The 20,219-nt window shown below is 39.7% G+C and overlaps 1 protein-coding gene across 1 annotated transcript; it reads right to left on the reverse strand.

Moving 5' to 3' along the window:
• Window positions 1-9,538: 9,538 nt before the first annotated feature.
• Gimd1 (GIMAP family P-loop NTPase domain containing 1) lies at window positions 9,539-18,913 on the reverse strand. The gene is made up of 2 exons (XM_052178496.1): window positions 18,524-18,913; window positions 9,539-9,799 (listed from the first exon to the last, which is right to left on the reverse strand). Exons 1-2 carry the CDS (start codon window positions 18,911-18,913, stop codon window positions 9,539-9,541), a joined length of 651 nt encoding a protein of 216 aa, XP_052034456.1.
• Between the last annotated feature and the right edge of the window lie 1,306 nt (window positions 18,914-20,219).

Here is a 20,219-nt window from a genome sequence, read left to right on the forward strand (position 1 = left end):
GAACAATTTGGATGTGAATTGAGCCAAAAAAATCTTCCTTCCCTTCTAAGAGAGCTGAGAAAGAGAGAGACAAGAGACAGACAGGCAGACTGGGTTTGGCATGGGCTTTTGAAACCTCCAACAAGGCCATGTTTCCTAACCCTTCCCAAAGAGTTCCACTGAGTACCAAGGCAGCCATCTTCGTTCAAGCCCCCACACTCCACTCCCTGGTCCCCATAAGCATATGATAAATGCAAAAAGCATTCCTCCAACTTCAGAAGTTCCCATATTCTTTCAGACTTAAAACAGTTTCAAAGTCCAGAGTCTCCTCTGAGACAAGGCAATATCTTAACTGTAGCAGTATGTAAAAGCAAAAGCAGGAAGTAGATCATATATTTCCAGTATATAATGACTCAGAATACTTATTACCATCACAAAACAGAGGAAAGGGAGCACGGTAAGGGACTACTGTACCAAAGCAAGTCTGTAACCCAGCAGGGAAAACTCCAAATTCTGCTTTGCTGACTGCAACACACCTTGCTGTCTTAGTTACTGTTCTATTGCTGTGAGGAGATGCCATGACCAAGAATTTAAAAAGACATTTAATCGTGACCTTGTTTATAGTTCCAGAGGGTTAGGCATGGTACTGGCGCAGTAGCCTTACTGGTCTGCAGGCGGTAGGTGGAGGAAGAAAGACCTGGGCCTGGCATGGGCTTTTGAAACCTCAAAGCCCATCCTTAGTGACACACCTCCTCCACCAAGGCCACACCTCCTAACCCATTCCAAACACTTCTACCAACTGGGAACCAAGTATTCAAATATATGAGACTATGGAGACCATTCTCAAACCACTACACCCTTCTTTTTCATGCTTATCCCCAATGTCCCATATTAATATCACAATATAAAACATAAATAATCTTAAAATTCCCAGTCTTTAAAGAATTCAAACACTTCAGTAAGTTCAGTCTCTATAAATTGTCTCTCTAATATGTCTTTAAAAGTCCTAACTGTGGGCTCCTATCAAATCAAAATTAAGACCCAAGAGAAGAGAACCAGAGCACAGGCACAATCAAATCAAAGTAAAAAACCAAAATCCAATAGTGTAGAAAGTACAATGCCTGACATCTCCTACCTACTCATGATCATCTGGTCTCCAAATGGCCTGGGCAGCTCCGCCTGTCCAGCTTTCTTTCCATCAGTAGCACATGCAGCGTGTCTCAAGGGTCAGGATTAGGCTCCGGTTGTCTCCAGTCCTTAACTATTGCTGTCCTTCGTAGTTGTCTCACAGTTCTAACGTTTTCAATATGCTGGAATCTCCACTGTGGCTAAGGCTGAACCTTCAGCAATGGCCTCCCTTGGCTGGATTTTTAGGAAGCACAGTGCCAAGACTCAGCTCTTCTCCACCACTCTTTCATGCCTTCAAAATCAGTATCACCTGGGTGACTCTTACACCTTACTAAATCCAGATACCAGGTAGTAGCCATAAGCCCCTGTAGACCACAGCTACTGTGTGCTGACCTCAAGTAAATATTGCTAGAAAATTCTACTGTGACCTCTTATTTTTAAGACTTTTTTATTTATTTTATGTATATGAGTATTCTACAGCTATCTTTAGACACACCAGAAGATGGCATCAGATCCCATTATAGATGGTTGTGAGCCACCATATGGTTACTGAGAATTGAACTCAGGACCTCTTGAAGAGCAGTCAGTGCTCCTAACAGATGAGGCATCTCTCCAGCCTGCTGATCTCTTCATGAGCACCAATTTCTTAGTTCCAGATGACCAGCACGGATTGTCCGACTAAAGCAAAGTCTTTAGCAATTTTGGTCTCTTGTTAATTACAGCTGATTCTTCAACTCCAGCTGAGCAGAGCCAGAGATTTGCAGAACAAAATAGTACATGATTTACATTGGTAGTCTTTACCTCTTTTTGAAACTTCACAGGCCAGGCTACATCTATAGTGCTTTCAGCATTTTTAATCTTCCAAGCTCCCACAACAGCCCATTAAACTCTGAGGACTCCACTGTTTTGCCAGCCCCCAATCCCCAAATCCTACACAATCTTCCCACCACATGGTCAGCTGTCACAGCAACATCCCATTATCCTGGTATCAATTTCCATTGTTTGCTTCTTCTTGATTACTGTGACAAACAACCAAAAGCAACTTGGAGGAGGAAAAGTTTATTTGACTAATGGATTACAGGGGTGAGAGTAGAGTAAGGCAAGCATTTTAAGGCATGAACCAACAGAGATCATGGAGAAATGTTGCTCCTTTAACTCCAGTTCCAGGAGATCTGACACTCTCTGGTCTCCATGGTTGCCTGAAGCTGAGTGCACACACTTAAGACACAGACAGACACATATAATCTTAAAAAATGATACATCTTTTTTTAAAGCATAAAAAATAAAACAGCATGCCTGAACTTATGTTTGATTGCTGTGACAAAATATCCATGGTAATCAATTTGAGTATTGTACCTTACTACTTAAAGTCAAAGTCTACCTTGTCCAGATAGCTCCTTGGAGCTCAGCACAAGATGGAGGACTCCCCTCTTCTCTGTCTGATTTGGGGAGCCCAACTCCCATCCAAGGAATGTCACATAGTCCTTAGCAAATCTATGAGTTCAGCTTCCTTTCTGGGTAAAAACCTGCCAAGCAATTATCTGGGATTCCTGTAATGCTTCTCCATATAAATGAGGCATTTCAATATTTTAAACTCCAGCCAATGATTTTACATTCACCCTGAAAATTCCTTCCCGCATTCCAATGTTCATATATAAATCTCATGCACCCCAATCAAGTGTATGTGCACCAGCTGTTTCACTGAAAATCTAAGAGAGCTGTTTCATTGAGAATCAGCTAAAAGAGCTGAAGAGGGAGCGCTCTCTACAGAGGGAGCTCTATCTACAGATACCCCCTCTGTATCTGTTGATCAGAATATAAAGTTCCAGCACCATGCCTTTCTATTTTCCACCATGATGATCATGGACGGACAATCTGAAACTGTAAGGAAGTACCGTCCTTTATAAATTGCCTTGGTCACCATGTCTTTTTACAGCAATAGAAGAGTATCTAGGACAAAGGGTTATAGTTTAATAGTAATGTATTGGTGTGTCAAGTTGACAAATGGTCAATTACTCTCTTTGTTTTTATGTCAGTTTATCACACTCTACAGTTATCTAGGAAGAGGAATCTGAATTGAGAAAATATCTCTTATTGCCTGCACACAAATCTATGAGGCATTTCTCTGGAAATGACTGATTGGGAAGTTCTAGCCATGAGGAGGAAGCCAGTAGGCAAAAGTCTTCACTGGCCTCTGCTTCAGTTCCAGCCTCTAGGTTCCTGTGGGTCTGTCCCCAAGAAAGTTAAATGGTCTCTCCCCTAGTATAATGATAGGGGAAACATTGCTTTTCCTCTCCCCAATTTGGCCAAACTTAGCAATTTCTGTTTTCCAATTTCTTTTGAAATATGAGGAAAGAAAGGGAGTGGATTATGACCCTAGTGGCTGGTAACAGAGTCGCTGGGTTCAAGAAAGATAGATGGTTAAGATGGATAGATGACCTGTAATAGGAACAACTCCTTTGGGGCATGCCCAATAACAGATGAAACCTAGTTGATAACCCTAAATGTTTTAACAGTGAAACAGAAAAAAATCTCCATAGAGCTCCATGTTCAGGCACTAGCTCAGTGGGACAGGATGGAACAGCATGCTCTCATCCATTTGTTGTCCTTTAGAGTTGTGCATTTTCTTCTGAATATGTCTTGGCAGTGATGATTTGTAGGAGTTAACTCCATAACTATTTGGAACCCGGAACGACGAAATAATTACTGATTTGAAAGCAAGCCATCTGGATTTTTTTCAGAGTGTGAGTTAATTAGGGAGCTTGTATTTTTCACTCTAATGTATCCCTTGTTTGTATTTTGTTCTTTCATTCCCCCCTTCTACCCCACCCTCCTCCTGACAGGCTCTATTCCCAGTTCTCCACATCTCATGTGAAGTGTTCTTTTTTGCCTTCATCATCATCATTTACTATCTGGTGAGCTATTGTCCTTAGCAACAAGAACCAAACAACCCTGGGACTCAGGAATCACAAGGAAAATGAATAATCCTCTTTGATGAGGGGTGACTGGTCTTCTTGCTTTCCCTTGCTATACGATGCCCATGAAATTATCCAAATATCAGTTCATGTTTGCTCCTCTGCTTTCAGGGCCTTTCTGGCAAGGCCACTCTGGACAGAGTGTTACATTTGTTTTTGTAAATTGCCTCATTAGAATATTATACATCCCCATAGAGAAATGCATTTGATATATATATCCCCTTACGATTTTAGCCCTAAGATTATATATTTGGCTGATCCTGGTTCATTAAAACCCTCTCAGATTTTCACACCTGGGAAATTTGGAAAGAGCAAAGAAGAGTCATCCAAAATCAACACCATGCCTGAATTCCTCTTTTAGAAGACCGATGGAAAAGGCCAACTAAAAGCCACTTTCAGTAAGTTAACGAAAGAATAATTGTGGTTGAAGTAACTTCTTTCTATAAGCTTCATCTTTCATGTGAAAAGATAACACTGTATTCTTAAATAACAGGTATATTAAAAACAGAAACATCCAAAGCTTGTAAAAAGGAAACTTATTTTTAAAACAAATTTGACCATAGCAATACTGTTATCAGGGCCTGGCAGTCCTCTGACCAGCTGCCTTTATTGAAACAAACCAGGAGGGAGAGAGCAATTGCTAGAGGAGAGACTTTTTTTCCAGCCCTAATTTGAGAAAATGGAATAGAGACCATATGCCCCGTAGGAAAGGAATTCCCATTTTTAAAGGGGGGAAGTGGTTCAAGGAATCTTCATGCTACAATAGATGGGGATTCCTGCTTAAAGCTCTCTGCTCTCCATGGGGACTTCCTTGAAGGGCAGGGATGACTGATTCTCCTCCTCAGCTTTCCAGGCGCTTGTACAGTCTGCATCCATATTAATATGCTGAAGGGTAAAGGAAGGCTGTCCCATCCAGTGAGGGCACAAGTATAAAGGGTTAGTTTATAAGTCAGTGATGAAGACTGGTGGATCTTCTAGGACTTTGGTTACTTCCTGGTTCTTTCTCAACTGAGGCAAACTATTACTTCCTACTATGGCCCCTCTCCTTTATACATTTATTTTCATCATTTCTGTAATCTTTAGTATGATCTCTTAGAGTAATGCTCAGCAATAGTGGTTCTCTCTCTCTCTCTCTCCCTCTCTCTCTCTCTCTCTGAAAACAAAATATGACGTGTCTAAAAGTTAGTACTCTGGTAAAAAGAATCAGTTCTTTAAGATAAAATGCAGAATACCCATAAACATGCTCTGGGCCTGGAGAGATGGCTCAGTGGTTAAGAACATGGGCTGCTCTACCAGAGGTCCTGTGTCCACTATCCAGGACATACATGGCTGCTCACAATTGTCTGTAACTCCAGTCCTAGAGGATCCAACACCCTCTTCTGACCTCCGAGGGCACTGCATAGATGCTGTGCTTGAACATACATGTAGGCGAATCATCCACATACATAAAATAAAAATAAAATCTCCAAACAAAAATTAAAAAAAAAAAGAACAGTGTGAAGAAAGGTCTCTAAAATGAACCCCACCTTTGACTGAACCTTCTGTGTGGCTGATGAACTGCTTAGAACTTGAATGATGTGAAGAGTTGGAATGTTGCAAGTCCAAAGCCAAACTGGGTCATTCTTATCCCAATTCAGAAACTATTTATTCTCCTCAGTGCCAGGCTTAACATCTTTGTTACCATTAGGTAAATCCTTTGGAAAGTAGGAACAGTCCTAGTTTTCAACCAACCAATGGGCTCAGATTGCTGCCGGTAGCATCTGAGGCTCATGGTTGAGTTCCCCCTGCTTTGCTGTAACTTAGCTGCCTAGTGCCTCCCTCCACTATGGTATCTGAAAGTGCCTTGACTTCCGATGTTCTCCGTTTTGTTACCATAAACACATTGTCCAACTGTTATCACCTTGGAACATGGCATTTGGGTTATGAATTCTGCTCCTGGGCCAAGGTCACTCACATTAGGCTTCATAATAGAATATCTCTCAGGGATGCATTTTGAGATGGCAGTTGTGGGAATTTTGCATCCACAGTAGATTAAAAAAGAAAAAAAGGAAAAGTAGATATTGAGTCAGAAAATATTCATTGAGTCTCTATAGATATTAGATATAGTTCTAATATAGTATTAGAACTGGAAGGTTTGGGGGCCATCACTAAGGTCCCCCAAAAAGTATATGCTAATGTGTCTCTGATCCCAGTTTTTAGTAGCAACAAGGATACTATTATATGAGTTCAAAAAAACACAAAGTTTATTATCCTATGAAATTTGAAATGTTCAAAGAACTTTCTAGTCTAAAATTCAGCAGTAATCTGTTGTCATCCAGATGAGGCTAACATCTAGATCCAAAGAACACAAGCAAAGACTGCAAATAACAGACTAATAGAAAAGGCAGCAGAACACCAAGGAACAGCGACAAAAATGCCATTTATTTTGCCCAGAGCTAATCCTGCTCACATGGATCTCTTGAGAGTTGCAATTATGCTGGGCAGTGGTGGTGCATGCCTGTAATCCCAGCACTTGGGAGGCAGAGGCAGGTTGATTTCTGAGTTTGAGGCCAGCCTGGTCTACAGAGTGATTTCCAGGACAGCCAGGGCTATAAAGAGAAAGCCTGTCTTGAAAAAACCAAAAAAAAAAAAAAAAAAAAAAAAAAAAAAAAAGAGTTACAATTATCTCCAAAAATGATTAAGACTGTGGTTAAACATAGGTACTGTCATCCAGAAAGAGGTGCACAGCTCAAGCACAGTAACCAGAGTTCATGTCAGTGACATGTAAGAGTCAATTCCCCATTCCTAACAGACACCTTATTTCCCTCCATTCATTACGCTGATATGCTTGGAATTTAATAGTGAGTATGCATGTACCCAAAGTAAATGAGGGAAAACATTCACTAGAGACATTGAGGAAGATGAAGACAAGGGGAAATAGCGGTAAAGATGAAAGTTTCTAATACTGAGGCGGAGTCAAGAGTGGAGGGCCAAAGGAAGGAGTCAAAGCAGAAAATAAGTTTTATTTGAAAATGCATAACGAAATTTAATATTGTGCATGCTGATAATTTTTAAGATAACATGATTGGTAAACTATGAGGGCCGTTTGGCTTAAGTAGTATACAATGGCTCCTGAAACAAATGGGAAAGCCCACAAAAAGAAGAAGTCTGGGGTTGATTGTCTCACAAAACCTAGTTGTATGGGGAAAAGAACCATTCCTAAGATGTTTTCTGTAGGGGGGATGATAGAAACAGAAAAGAAGAAGGAAGAGATGAAGGCATTCTGCAGATCTTAGCTCCACAGTTCAAGAGCTCATCAGTGAGATGTTTCTTGGTTGAATAAATAGTTGTTTCTTTGCTATCAAGCAATAGTAGAAAACATACTCGATTCCCATTCTGCATATGAGTTATGGAAGAACTTCCAAAAAGTTAAAGAGAAAAACAGGATAAATAGTAACATTATCACATTAGAAAAATTAGAACAAATGACAGGAAAATGCAAGACATAACAGGCACACAAAACAAATAATAAAATGCCAAATGAGAGAAGCACCCATGCACTTACACAAAGGAGATGATTCAGTAACAATATTATTTGACAGAAGACAAGTATATACCAGAACTACAAAATAAAGGTAGGAAAGTATTTAAAAAACCAACCTGATAATATCAGGAAATCTTCTAAAAAAAGAAAAAGAACATAGAAAACTTGAACTTCTAGGTATCAAGGAGTGTAGCAAATCACAGAGTTGGAGAGATCCCTGGTGCTTCTTATTCAGCTCAGTATAACTAGTGTAAATGATGACATATGTTTTTCTCTCTATTAAAGCTGCTCTGTATCACATATAAGAGATGCATGCCCACCAGTTTAACCTCCCCCACCACCAGTTAACTTCCCAACACCTATCCATCCTTGGCTGCTTTGGTTTCACCTTTACAAGATTGGACCTAGGGCCTTGTGCAAGCTGGGCTACATCCCTAGCTTGTCTGTGATGTCTTTAAAACTGACCAGAGAAGTACAGAATTCCCAACATTTAAAAATGATGATGACGATGAATTTAATAAGGCAAATGCTTATTATCCTAATTTAATCATTATGTATTATATAACAAACAATGAATTACTACAATACAATATAGAGATGCACACATATTATATATCAGTTAAGCATCCATTATAATTACATCTTTCTTGTGTTGACAGCAATATAATAAAATGATGGGAGAGAATTAGGGTTGTGTCTTTGTCACTGCCCATCTATAGCTGACTACCTAACAAGTAGGAGGCTCATGGCTAACTTAATAAATATTATCTGTGCTAGGGTTCAGATAATAGTAGCCCTTTGAGAACTGTTTTCAGAGGAAACCTATCAGTTGCAATCCTATTTTTAATGGAAATTACTACATACTATCACAGTGAGAAAAATAAAATAAACCATGAATTCTGGTATTTACAGAAATGCAAACAAATGAGTCATTACTTCATAGTCAAAACTGCAGTTATAGAGTGCTCTGATAACTATTATAGGATTCACTGAGGGATTTGCTCTGAATTTTCCTTAATATTTATAAACCAAATGGGGCTATCAGGTCTCTCTAAAGCAGAAAATAAAGCTAACATGGAGTCTTTATCACATGACAATTCATTTAATCACTGGAATAACTATGGAGAGCATATTTAAGTATACATTGTGTACACGGTGTACATGAGGAAACATACTCTGGCAAGGTTACACAATCTTCCTTTTCTTGCATCAAGACATAAATAAATCTCTAAAAAAGAAATAAAGTTTATTCATTCACAGTTATACTCACAAATACAGTTATGATCTCATATGTTACAGGAAATTTTGTTCCATTTTCACAAGGTACACAGCCAATGAAACCAGGTTCCAAATCAGGAAATAGCCTTATCAACATCTCTGCCACTACCCCCACAGGATCCTTTTACTTCGCTGATGTCCAGCACTTCTTCATACCAGAATAGTTGTGTTGCATTAGTCTTTGACTGTTACTGACCATTATACAAATGGAGTCATTGAGCGCATTTTATGTCTGGTTTCTTTCTCTTTGTGTTGTACTTAGAAAGTTGATTACTAATATTACAGGTGATTGAGTTTGTTCATTCTCACACTGTATATCTCAGTAGGTTAATATTCCACAGTTTGAATATTATTCTATTAATGAACATTTAGATTGTTTTCAGTCTTTATGATGAATGGTACCACCATAAGCGCTCTTGTATATGCTCATTTGTAAATGCATAAATGTATACTTTTCTGTTGGATAAATACCGATGAGTATAATTCTGATATCATGAAATCGTGAATCGTTGATATTAGTTTTTGTTTACTATTTTTTTTCCAAAAATGGCTCAATGGCCACACAGGGAATTATCATGCCCTATATTCATGTGAAGAAATGCAGATTTTAAAATCACATTTCTGATCCTGATTAATACCCAGTGCTCTTTTCTTTCTATGTAAAACTAAGAACTTGAAAGTGATTCTCTTTTATAAATTCCATGATTCTTTCTAAGATTTTAATTCTCTGTTCACTACACGAGTTTCCTCTTTCGTACAGGAAAATATATCTGTGCTGAACAGAACTTAGCAGGGTCAACAGTGTGTCAGAAGCCTCACGCAAATATTCCTCCTCACTCAGCCCAGCCTCTTCGATTTTTTCTGCATGGGTAAAAAGAACAGCCGTGTAATTCTTCCAGGAATCTCCCAGAAGTTCCTGAAAGAGAAAGGAGTTAAATGACTATTTGCCTTGGACTCTATTCCTCAAAAAATGAGCAAAGTTGTTACTAAAGTCCAATGTCATTAGCCAACAGATCCATGTGTCATGGTATTTCTGAAAGCTGATATCTGAAATGGGAAATGACTGTGAGCTCAAGTGTTGTTAGCACATTAAGGAAGATGAATGGGGTTTCTGAACAACAACAACAACAACAAAAAGGCCTTGGTTCTCTGTTTTACTTTGCTGTTTATAATTGGTATGCAAAGGCTTAATGCCGCAGAGCATCTGGCTACAATGAATGTGGTATGGCCAGCACCCAGTGATTGTTTTTACTTTTTCCACAACCCTGCTAGAGCTACCCAATTCCTTTTTTTGGTGGTACCTTGAGCAAGGCAATTGCTACAGAATCTATTTTTTTGGATGTTCTATTATCACCACTAAAATATCTACTAAGGGATTAAGATGACATAATCTGGCTATGCTTTATTGATTAACCAGATGACAAGTAACGGAAAAGCTAAGATCAAAATCTATTTGGTGAGTTGGAACAGCTACACAAGGTTACTGTAATCCTCATGTTCCTCTTGCCACATGTCTGGAGTCAAAGGCAATTTATCAAATGGCTTCTTTTAATGTGCTTGAAGAGCGCTGAAGACGCTTGTCCCTTTGTTTAGTGATATGTGCAAGTTGGTTGTGCAATAAATTCTTGCTTGATGAGTGAAAATTAGATGATAGAAAGCAGAAGCCACGGCATGTGGCACATTGCTCAAGCGATACAAAAGGCATCTAGGAGTAACCATTTAACTCTTGGATGCTTCCAAATTTACAAGAAATCATGACCAAGTGACAGGAAAGTCACATTTTTTTCCTTCTATATGTGTCTATGACTGAAATACTTACAAAGATGCTACTGGTTCATAACACTGTTTTTTAAAATACAAAAGGCCTGTGAATGAATATAGCAAGTTAGCAAGGACTTCTAGTAATCAGAAGCAAGGAAGCAAACATGCAAAAATGAACAATTGATATCAGATATTAAGCTTTTTAGGTGAGTAATCTCTTTTCATCTCCAATCTTCCTCCTGACTCCCTCGTTTCAGTTTGACTTGTTTTGGTTTGAGTCCTTTGAGGCAGATTCTTACTATGTTCCCCTAGCTGATCTCAAACATATCAACCCTGCTTTTGCCTCCCTAATGCTGGGTTAGAGGCAGGCTGCTGCCATGGTTGGCCATAGATAACTTTTTGATGTTCACACGAATCTTTGCCATAATACTATTACTCGTCTCAGTGTGGCATCAAAAATTGACACATGAAGATGTTGAATTATATTGTGGTCATGTTTTTATTAAAATAGTCTTGGGAATGTATGTCTTAATATATATAACAAATATATGGCTGCTATTTATTATGTAAGGAGAAGAAAAGAGTTGGGGGAGAAGGAATAAAGACAGAGAAGAAAGAAAAGCATCAGGACAAAGTATGTCTAACATGAAAATAGAAGAACTCTAAGTCATGGATTTTAAGTCATAGATAGCAATGGCCATGTCTACTAATTACAGTCATGAGAGCAACCAGGCTTTCACCAGAGCCATTTATTTAGGCAAATGCTACTGAAACCTAGCAGTGACTTCTTTGAAGGTAAACTGTGTCTGCATTATCATGAGAGGGTTTCAAATGAACATTGGGAATTCTCAACAAAACCCGCTAAACATTTTGGAATTATGACCCTCCTCATTGAGTCAAATAGCAGGCTCAGTTAGCTTGGTTTTGAGGGTTCAGTTCTGAATTTTATTCTCTGGGACACAATCCTGTACTTCTGGGTTTGATAGTTCCCTGTGGTGGATTTCCCACAGACTGCTTTCTCTCTGTACTCAGAACAAATCTCTGCAGGGCTGAGTCCATCTGTCTGCTCTTACCCAATCAGAATCTGTCTACCTGCACCACAGAATTTAGTGTTCCCCTAAAATGTCCTGCTTCAAGAAAACATGAGCCGAGTTTCCAAGATCAGTATACTAGAAAGCATAACAGTAAATACATTAGTAAATGTAATAGGGAATTCACAAAATGGGCATCCTTTCTCACATTCTCCTGTGCTTTTAAATCCAAGTCCATGAGAAAACTTGTGTTTGCACTATTAAAAGTCATAACTCTGGAAATGTAAGTCTCCATATGATTCCAACATCCCACAGAAGATGATGGTGGCACGTCAAATCAAAGGACATTTGTGGGACTCTGCTGTGCTTGCAGTGCATTGTACATGTCTCTAATAGAGAGAAGGCACAGGCTGCAATGTGAATTATGAGATTATGAGTGAACTGTGTCCTTCCCCTAATTAATCTGCCAAGTCCTAATCCCCCATTCCTTAGGAGGGGACATTATTTTCAAAGAGTGCCATAAAGATGTGATTAACTTAAAGTCATTACTAGGTTTACTCCTGATCTAACTGTATTAATGTCCATGCAAAACAAAAATTTGAACAGAGACACAAATATAAGGAGAAGGTGAGGGCCCTGAAAATAGTCACGTGCAGCCAGGAGAAGCCTGGGATACATTGTTGGCTCCCCAACCTCACCAATTCTGTGATTCCAGACTCCTTACCTCAAGAACCAAGAGACAATAAATATCCATCATTTGCTACAAAGGAATTAACATGGCCCTGCAAGATGGCCTAGGGGATAAATGTACTTACAGTTGGAGCCTGCATGTCTGAGTAATAGAAAAGGTTCCTTAAGAGAAACAGTGTTCTCTTCAAGAGAGCAAGCTTTCCAGCCTGGGTAGTGACCTAATGTCTCAGCTCAGCCAGGCTAGGGGACTACCTGCTGGAAGGCTCGCCTAAGAAATGTTAAAAAAAAAAAAAAATAGGTGCAACCATTTTCCCCTTAATGAGATACTGTGACTTTCCTTCCCAGAATCCTCCAGAATCTCACTATCTCTTTGGAAAGTATGCTTTCCCTAACACTTTGAGTTTCCCAAGCCTTTAGGGCTCTCTTACTTTTTCTTTAAAGGATCCGTCCCTACCAAGTGGCTGTTTTCCCACCATGTGTCTGACTTCCATACCTGCATAAAGAGCAAAGGGTGTGGCTTTTCCCTTCTCTCCTTCCTTGCTCTTCAAACAGCTGCTGAGATTTTCAGCTTACTCGCTCTGATTACTTTTTTTTAAGTAATTAAATTGTCCTTGAGCTTTCATTTGAACCCATTCTTAAATTATTTTGGGGGGACTAAGAACCCCACGGAGGGACTTGGATTTCTCCTGTAAACATCAGGTAAACAAATTTCAGTATCATGATGACCTAAATTAGGTCCTTAGAAGCCACATGAAAGCCAATCCTAGTTGTCCTCTGATCTTCACACTTATGCTGTGGATGTACACACATGTACACACACACTCAAATGCAGGCACACATGCACAATGATGATAGATAATAAAGTTTTAAAAAAGAAATAACAACTGAAGAGTAGGGATAGTATGCTACTGAGGTTTTATTTCGACCCAGGTCCAGCGTCCGATCTTTGATCACACGCGTATCTGAGAGTTCTCACTTTAGAGCCTCAGTCTACTACTCCTGGACCACACTAATCGTCATACTAAAATGTACAGGTTGGTAAAGAACTGGCCCTCTTAGCCCCTGAGCACTACCAAATTTACTATTCTGTTCTGATAGCTCCTGTTAGATCAAATTTGCCATTAAATATTTCTGAATACTCGCCAAAATAAAGGTCCACACTAAAACACCGTTTTTTACAATATCGCTTAGCAGAATGCTTTTCTTACTAAGCTAATACTTTTAAAAGTAACTCTCTCAGTTCCTGGTTTCCTGCAACAGCATGCTTCCTTCTTTTTCCCCCCTTCAGGCTGTTCTTATACTCCAGAGCTAACTCATTCAGGATTAATGAGTGGTGGCACCAAGAGCCCTGCCACCCACAGGCCCATGTGTTCAGCCTCTGGGAAGTTCTTACAGACTGATAATTTTTTATGAAAGGATACTTACCTCTTAAACTGTGAGAGAAATTGCACTTTTGACTTACTGCCCAAACCAGAAAAGAATGGCTGATTTACTTTCTAATCTTTAGATTGGTTTTTGGCCAGGAAATAGTTGAATGTTTGAACATAGTGTCACTTGGTGATAGTCACCATGTCAGAGGCCAAACATGTTCTCTGTGGACTCAGACACTGAACAATCATGGTTGATCGATGTCTTAAAAGAAGTTAAAGAGCAAAATAAGTAAAAGAAATTTATCTGGTGATAATAATTTAGATATAGTACTAAGTCAACTGGAAATGCTACAACCACGGATTGTCTGGTTTCACAGTGCTAGTGGGTAGGAGGCCATCTCGTCCTTTTGGGACAGGGAGTTAGGATATAAACTTTGTTTTCCAGGAATCGTTCATTTTCTCAGGACCTCACCAGCCCTGCCCCATTTGTTTGTGGTTGATGAAATCATAGCATCTGGACCTTTTAGGGGGAAACTTTAGAAAAAAGCCAACAATTACATCAGCTGAGAAAAAAGTTATCAAGGAGAATAATAAGGATCATACGTGTGTGTGTGTGTGTGTGTGTGTGTGTGTGTGTGTGCTATTCCCTTACTCTCATTCCACTTAAGGTGACAGTTTCTTTCCAGAGAGTCAAAATTTAGTGATGACATCTCAAGTCAGATTCAGGGAAGAGTCAACATTAGAAAGCATCTATCTAAATTGCCTCATTTTAAAGATGAGAGTATTAAGGCCTTGAGGCTTAATTAAGTGGCTCAATTGGAAGTCACATGGCTGATTACCAGCAGGCCTGGGCCTTTAAGAAAGGTTCCCTGACTGCCAGAGCCTTGGCTAACAGTAATATAAAATGATAATCCCCACAGCTAAACACTTATGGTGTGCCAGTGTCTCAAAGGATTTACTCCTGCCAGGCTCATGTCAAAATCTGAAAAGAAATCTGAGTTGAGTCAGATATTTTCAACACCTACTGCTTTCTAATGGGGTTCAGAGGAGTTCTGTGCCAAAGGTCACCGTGCAAACAAGCAGGTAAGAAGGAGTCTGAACATAAGTGTATGTAACAGACGCCATGTTCTTCATCTCTGTGATAAGCCGCGCCTTGCTGTGGTTCACTTGGATGGGTGAGCATCTCAGTGCGGAAGAGTAGCAGTTATAACAGGGTCACGTTGCCGTTTTCAGTGGCTCTCCTATAAGGTGAGCCCAGTGCTAAGCATGTCAGATTTACTACCACTAGAAGTCTTTAATATCAATAAAATCAGCATTCTTTGTGACTATGAATTGAAAACCAATAAAGGCTAGTAACATTAGGCTTGTCTTTGAGTAAGTTTCAACTGCTAAAAGGCCCATGAGGTTGGTCTGGTACATGCAGACCCATCACTAGCATATTTTTGTGAGCATATTGTATTATGAGCACCCACATACAATATCAACAGCTGAGTTGTTGATTCTAAGCCAAAAATAATCTATTAATTTCTTTTTTTTTTAAAGATTTACTTATTATATGTAAGTACACTGTAGCTGTTTTCAGACACACCAGAAGAGGGCATCAGATCTCATTAAGGATGGTTGTGAGCCACCATGTGATCACTGGGATTTGAACTCAGGACCTTCGGAAGAGCAGTCAGAGCTCTTAACCACTGAGCCATCTCTCCAGCCCCAATCTATTAATTTCTTAAGCTTGCTCAGTCACAACAAGTATACTATTTATGACTGATTGTACAAAAGAATACCAATTCTACTCAGTTCATAGTTTCAGTTCCTAGATCTACCTTGTCGCCCTCATGCCTGCTCTTTATTGGAGGAGAAGTCTGTATTATGCCTTCTCTGATATATTTATGGATTTTCTTTTTTTCTTTTTTTCTTTTTTTTTTTTTTGGATTTGGTTTTTTTCAAGACAGGGTTTCTCTGTGTAGCCCTGGCTGTTCTGGAACTCACTCTGTAGACCAGGCTAGCCCTGAACTCAGAAATCCGCTTGCCTCTGCCTCCCAAGTGCTGGGATTACAGGCGTGCACCACCACCACCCGGCTGGATTTTCTTTTTAACATTCAAATAATATTCCCACCAACACTCAACACAAGGCAATCCTTCCCGTTCCCGTTTTGGAGGATACAACTCACATCTCTAAATTATTATGGAGCTAATATAAATAAAGAAGACTATTATTTGAAGCACATTTGAACGTGCTTCCATTGTCATAGCTGGCAGCCTATGACTCCTCTGCAGAGTATTAAAGCACAAACCAGGGGACAACAGAAAAGCACGGGAAAGATGAGGCCGATCCTTCCATGCCAGGACTCCTCCCTTCCCCAGAAAGGAAAAGACAGTTACTCCATTCTCCTTGTTCATCAGCCGAGGAGGAAAATAAATCCAGGATAAGCCTGGAACCCATGGACCTTAACAACCTCTAAGACATCTGCTCTTGGCCCTGTTGAATATGAAGACATCTGGCGGCTGCTCCTGATCCTGGCCGCCATGAACAACGGAGGCACCTTCAGGAAGAATGTCATAAGCATTAAGTCTATGCCTCAGAGTCCATCATTGGAAGACAAGAGGTGCTCCACACAGACAAGAGGTGCTCCACACAGGTCTACAATCACTCCCGGCAATCATTCTGAGTATGATAAGCTTTGCTGATATTCAGAGAAAAAAAAGAGAAATTATTTATTCTATTAAAGAAAACCAAACAAACAGGATCTGAACTTTGTTTCCACCTATGTCATGTTGGTCTTCAATCCCTGAGTCCTAGACAGTGACTTACGGAAGGCAGCTATTGGAAAAAGCTATGCAGAGACCATCACCAAAGACAAGAGACATGTATGAATTAAATTAGACTGTAGGATTATAATGTTCTGTATGCTGACACTAGAAGAATCTATTTTCAAAATATATGATATTAAAATCCTTTTGGACTCAGCATAGTGTACTATAGAGAACAGGTGGACACCTCTGGAAAGAGTCAAGATGGCTTCTGAGAAGCAGGTATTTATGAATTTACTGATTTTTTATATAAAACAGCCTTAGAGAACATTAAATCTGTACTTAAAATTATCCTGTTATTTGGGTACAAGTGTCCTGACAATTTATAACAGAAATGCTTTGAAATACAAGTTTTATAGAATGGGGAGCTGCATGGTGGCTTTAGATTTCACATTGTAACTTAATTGCAACCATCTTGTTTACTGTTGACAACATGACTTGACACTTTAGGAGTTGCATGGTAAAGTTTTTGCTCTTGTTGCCCTGACTTTTCCACTGCTTCCTTATAATTACACACATGGTTTTCCCCTAAACTTTTAAAAACACACATAACCCTTGAGAAACAAACCTTGTGTCTGCCATTTGTGCCAATCTTTTGTCTTCACTAGCGACAGGGGGCTATTCATCATCTATACTCAGTGACCTCTTTCTATCATGGGGTCCAGCAGTTAAATTTGGGTAGAGCTGTGTACAGATCAATGAATGATTTCCAGGAATTGAATGTGATAGTCTACATGGGCCCTTTTACTACACTCTTTCTGGCAGTATAAATACATCCACTCTTTATTCCTCCTAGCTGTGGGCATGCCAAGACCTCCTCTCTCGACCCTTTGCTGGACTGTCTAATGAACAAAACCCCCAACTTAGCAACTGGTGATAAGTGAACAAATAACCTGATAGAAGCAAACAACAACATGTACCATAGAGGCTCTGCCTAAAGTCCTGTGGTTGGTGAATGGAATGAGCCTATATATGAGTGCTGTGGCAGGCAAACATGGGAATCACAGGTTTCCTTCCTGTGAATCATGCACAGTTTTCCTGTGACATTTGCCATGATGTTAAGTCTTTTGTCACTCCTCGTGCACATTACACTGCTTAGACAGTTAACATGTTGTCATTTCTGACATTTATTTTTCCTCTTCTACATTATGAGCTTTTTGCAGTTAGGCTTCCTGTCTCTGAAAGTGCTCAGTGCCTAGGTGAAAATTGTCAGTGAACACTGATGTATTTGTTAATAAATAATAGCAAGTTGTCCTCTTGATGTTGCATGGTGTGTGGACATTTCAAGATGAGGTAGTGTTGAACCTCATGATGTTGCATGGTGTGTGGACATTTCAGTTGGTAGTGTTGAACCTCATCTTGTTTTCATAAACCTATACAAAAACATGGAAATGCGGATATACATGAGATGCTATGTCAATAGTCATGGAGGAGTCTGCGTTTTCAACAAGTTGCCAGCTGATCCTGGTGTGGATAGTCCAGGGATCACACTGTACAAACGTTCTCAAGTTCAAGGTTCTTAAGGATTTAAGGCTTACCTCCTGAAAATCAGTGTCTAAAAATTTCTGTCTATGACTGATTGTAGAATAATTGACTGCATTCCTCTAAAATAGTGGTTCTGGAGTAGTGACTTGCAAACCCCCCAGGATCACATATCAGATATCTTGAATACAGATATACATTAAGATTCCTAACAGTAGCAAAATTACAGTTATGAAGTAGCAATGGAATAATATTATGGTTGGGGTCACGACAACATAAGGAACTGTATCAAAGGGTCACAGCATTAGGAAAGTAGATAACCACTAGAAATTACAAAAGAGAACTCCTGGAAGAGAAATCTCTTTTACTGACTATTGCTATATGCTAACACCTTATAGTTCAAGTATCTTTTGAACCAATTTCTTCCAAGGCCTTGCCTATGAAGATAATACCCCCAGGTGGGTTGCTGCCAGCATAACCGCATCTTTGTATTACCTGAATCAATTGGACTGAGTCAGACGCTTCCTGTCCGAAAGGCACATCTGCTCTCTGGACCAGCAGAGCAAGATGGAGACCCTCTTGTCCAAAGTGATGCGTCAAGGCCTCCTTCACTTCCTGTTTTACACATCTTGTGCTCAGCTTGCTGTGTGGATACCCTGGAGTGTCCAAAACCTGTATCTGCAGGCTTATCTCTTGTCCCCCTCGACGCATGAAGCCACGGAGGTGACAACTGCGGCCCAGGCTGCAATCTTTTGTTATGGAGCCTGGAGAAAAACTGCTGTAGAAGTCAGTACTTCCCAAAAGAACGTTCCCAGCAGAACTTTTCCCACTCTGAGTCTGGCCAAAGACAGCCAAATTGATGATCATCTTGTTGGTGTTTGTCATAGCTGTGGGTAAACAGAGGCATCACAAGGAGAGTTAGGTATCTATACTTACCCAACATAAAGCCTCTGACCTGACCTGGGATATTTTGTGAACAGTTGTCCCTCAGTGTCAATGGGGGGTGACTTATTGCCCCAGAACTTACCAAAACCTGTTCATACTCAGCCTACTTATATAAAATGTGGTAATATTTATGTAACTTATGCACAGCACCCTTTATAATACTCTAAACTAGTGGTTCTCACCCTTCCTAATGCTGTAACTCATTATGGTAACTCTCAGCCATAAAATTATTTTGTTTCTATTTCATAGCTCTCAATTTGCTATTGTTATAAAATTTAATGTAAACAACTCAATATAGAAGATATATGATATGGGACCCTTGTGAAATGTTCTTAGAACCCCAAAGGGATCAAGACCTACAGGATGAGAACCACTGCTCTAAATGCTATCTAGATTATATTTTGTATAATTCTAACAGTAAAATGTAAGCACCATCATACTTTATTGTTTTAGGAACAATGACAAAAACAAGGAAGTCTGTATATGACCAATATAGACATAATTTTCTCTGAATATTTGCAGCCTATGATTGGGTAAATCTACTGATTCAGCATTCACAGATGAAAAGAGTTTCCTGTGCTACCTGTAATGAGCTTCCTCCTCCTTTGTAGCAACTGAAGCAGTGCTGTGTGCTCCACTCCTGATGTCTCAAGACAGAGTGGGGATTGGGACAATAGTAACTCATAGTGGGGACATAACAGGAAACCAAATAAAAGCAACGAAGTTCTAAGGAAGGACTTATTACAAGAAAAGGAGGGAAGGGACAAATCCCATGAAGACAAGCTCACTTAGTGGGAACATCTTGGTGCCCTGCTACAGTGGAGGAGAGAGTTGAGAACTGAGATTACGGAGTTCAGGAATCTATGGAGAGACTTTAAAGTCCACTCAGTGTTGAAGACACCGAGAGACAGAACAGAAAGAAACAACCAGTTCAGCTCTCTTTTTCTCTCTTTTCTTAAATTTTCAATTTCCCAATTTTTTGTCTATGAGTATTTTGCTTGAATGAATGTATATGTGCCACATGCATGCTTGGTGCCTACAGAGGCCAGAAGATGGGCCTTGGATCCTTTGGGACTGGAATTAAAGATGGTGGTGAGCTACCGAGCATGAATGCTGGAATTATACCTTGGCCTTCTGGAAGAACAGCCAGTTCTCTTAGCCATTGCAATATTTCTCCAGGATCCCCTAATCTTTTGAGACAAGAGTGTCACTCTTGCTCAGGCTGTCCTTGAACTCACTATGTAGC

This window comes from Apodemus sylvaticus, chromosome 4 (genome assembly GCF_947179515.1).
Source record: "Apodemus sylvaticus chromosome 4, mApoSyl1.1, whole genome shotgun sequence".
In the NCBI taxonomy this organism is placed as follows: domain Eukaryota; kingdom Metazoa; phylum Chordata; class Mammalia; order Rodentia; family Muridae; genus Apodemus; species Apodemus sylvaticus.

Excerpts from the sequence above, each read along its gene's own strand:
- Gimd1 (XM_052178496.1), bottom strand. The coding sequence starts at position 18,913 with ATGACAAACACCAACAAGATGATCATCAATTTGGCTGTCTTTGGCCAG. Across the intron at positions 9,800-18,523 it reads ACTCAGTCCAATTGATTCAG|GAACTTCTGGGAGATTCCTG; the intron begins GTAATACAAAGA and ends TTTCTCTTTCAG.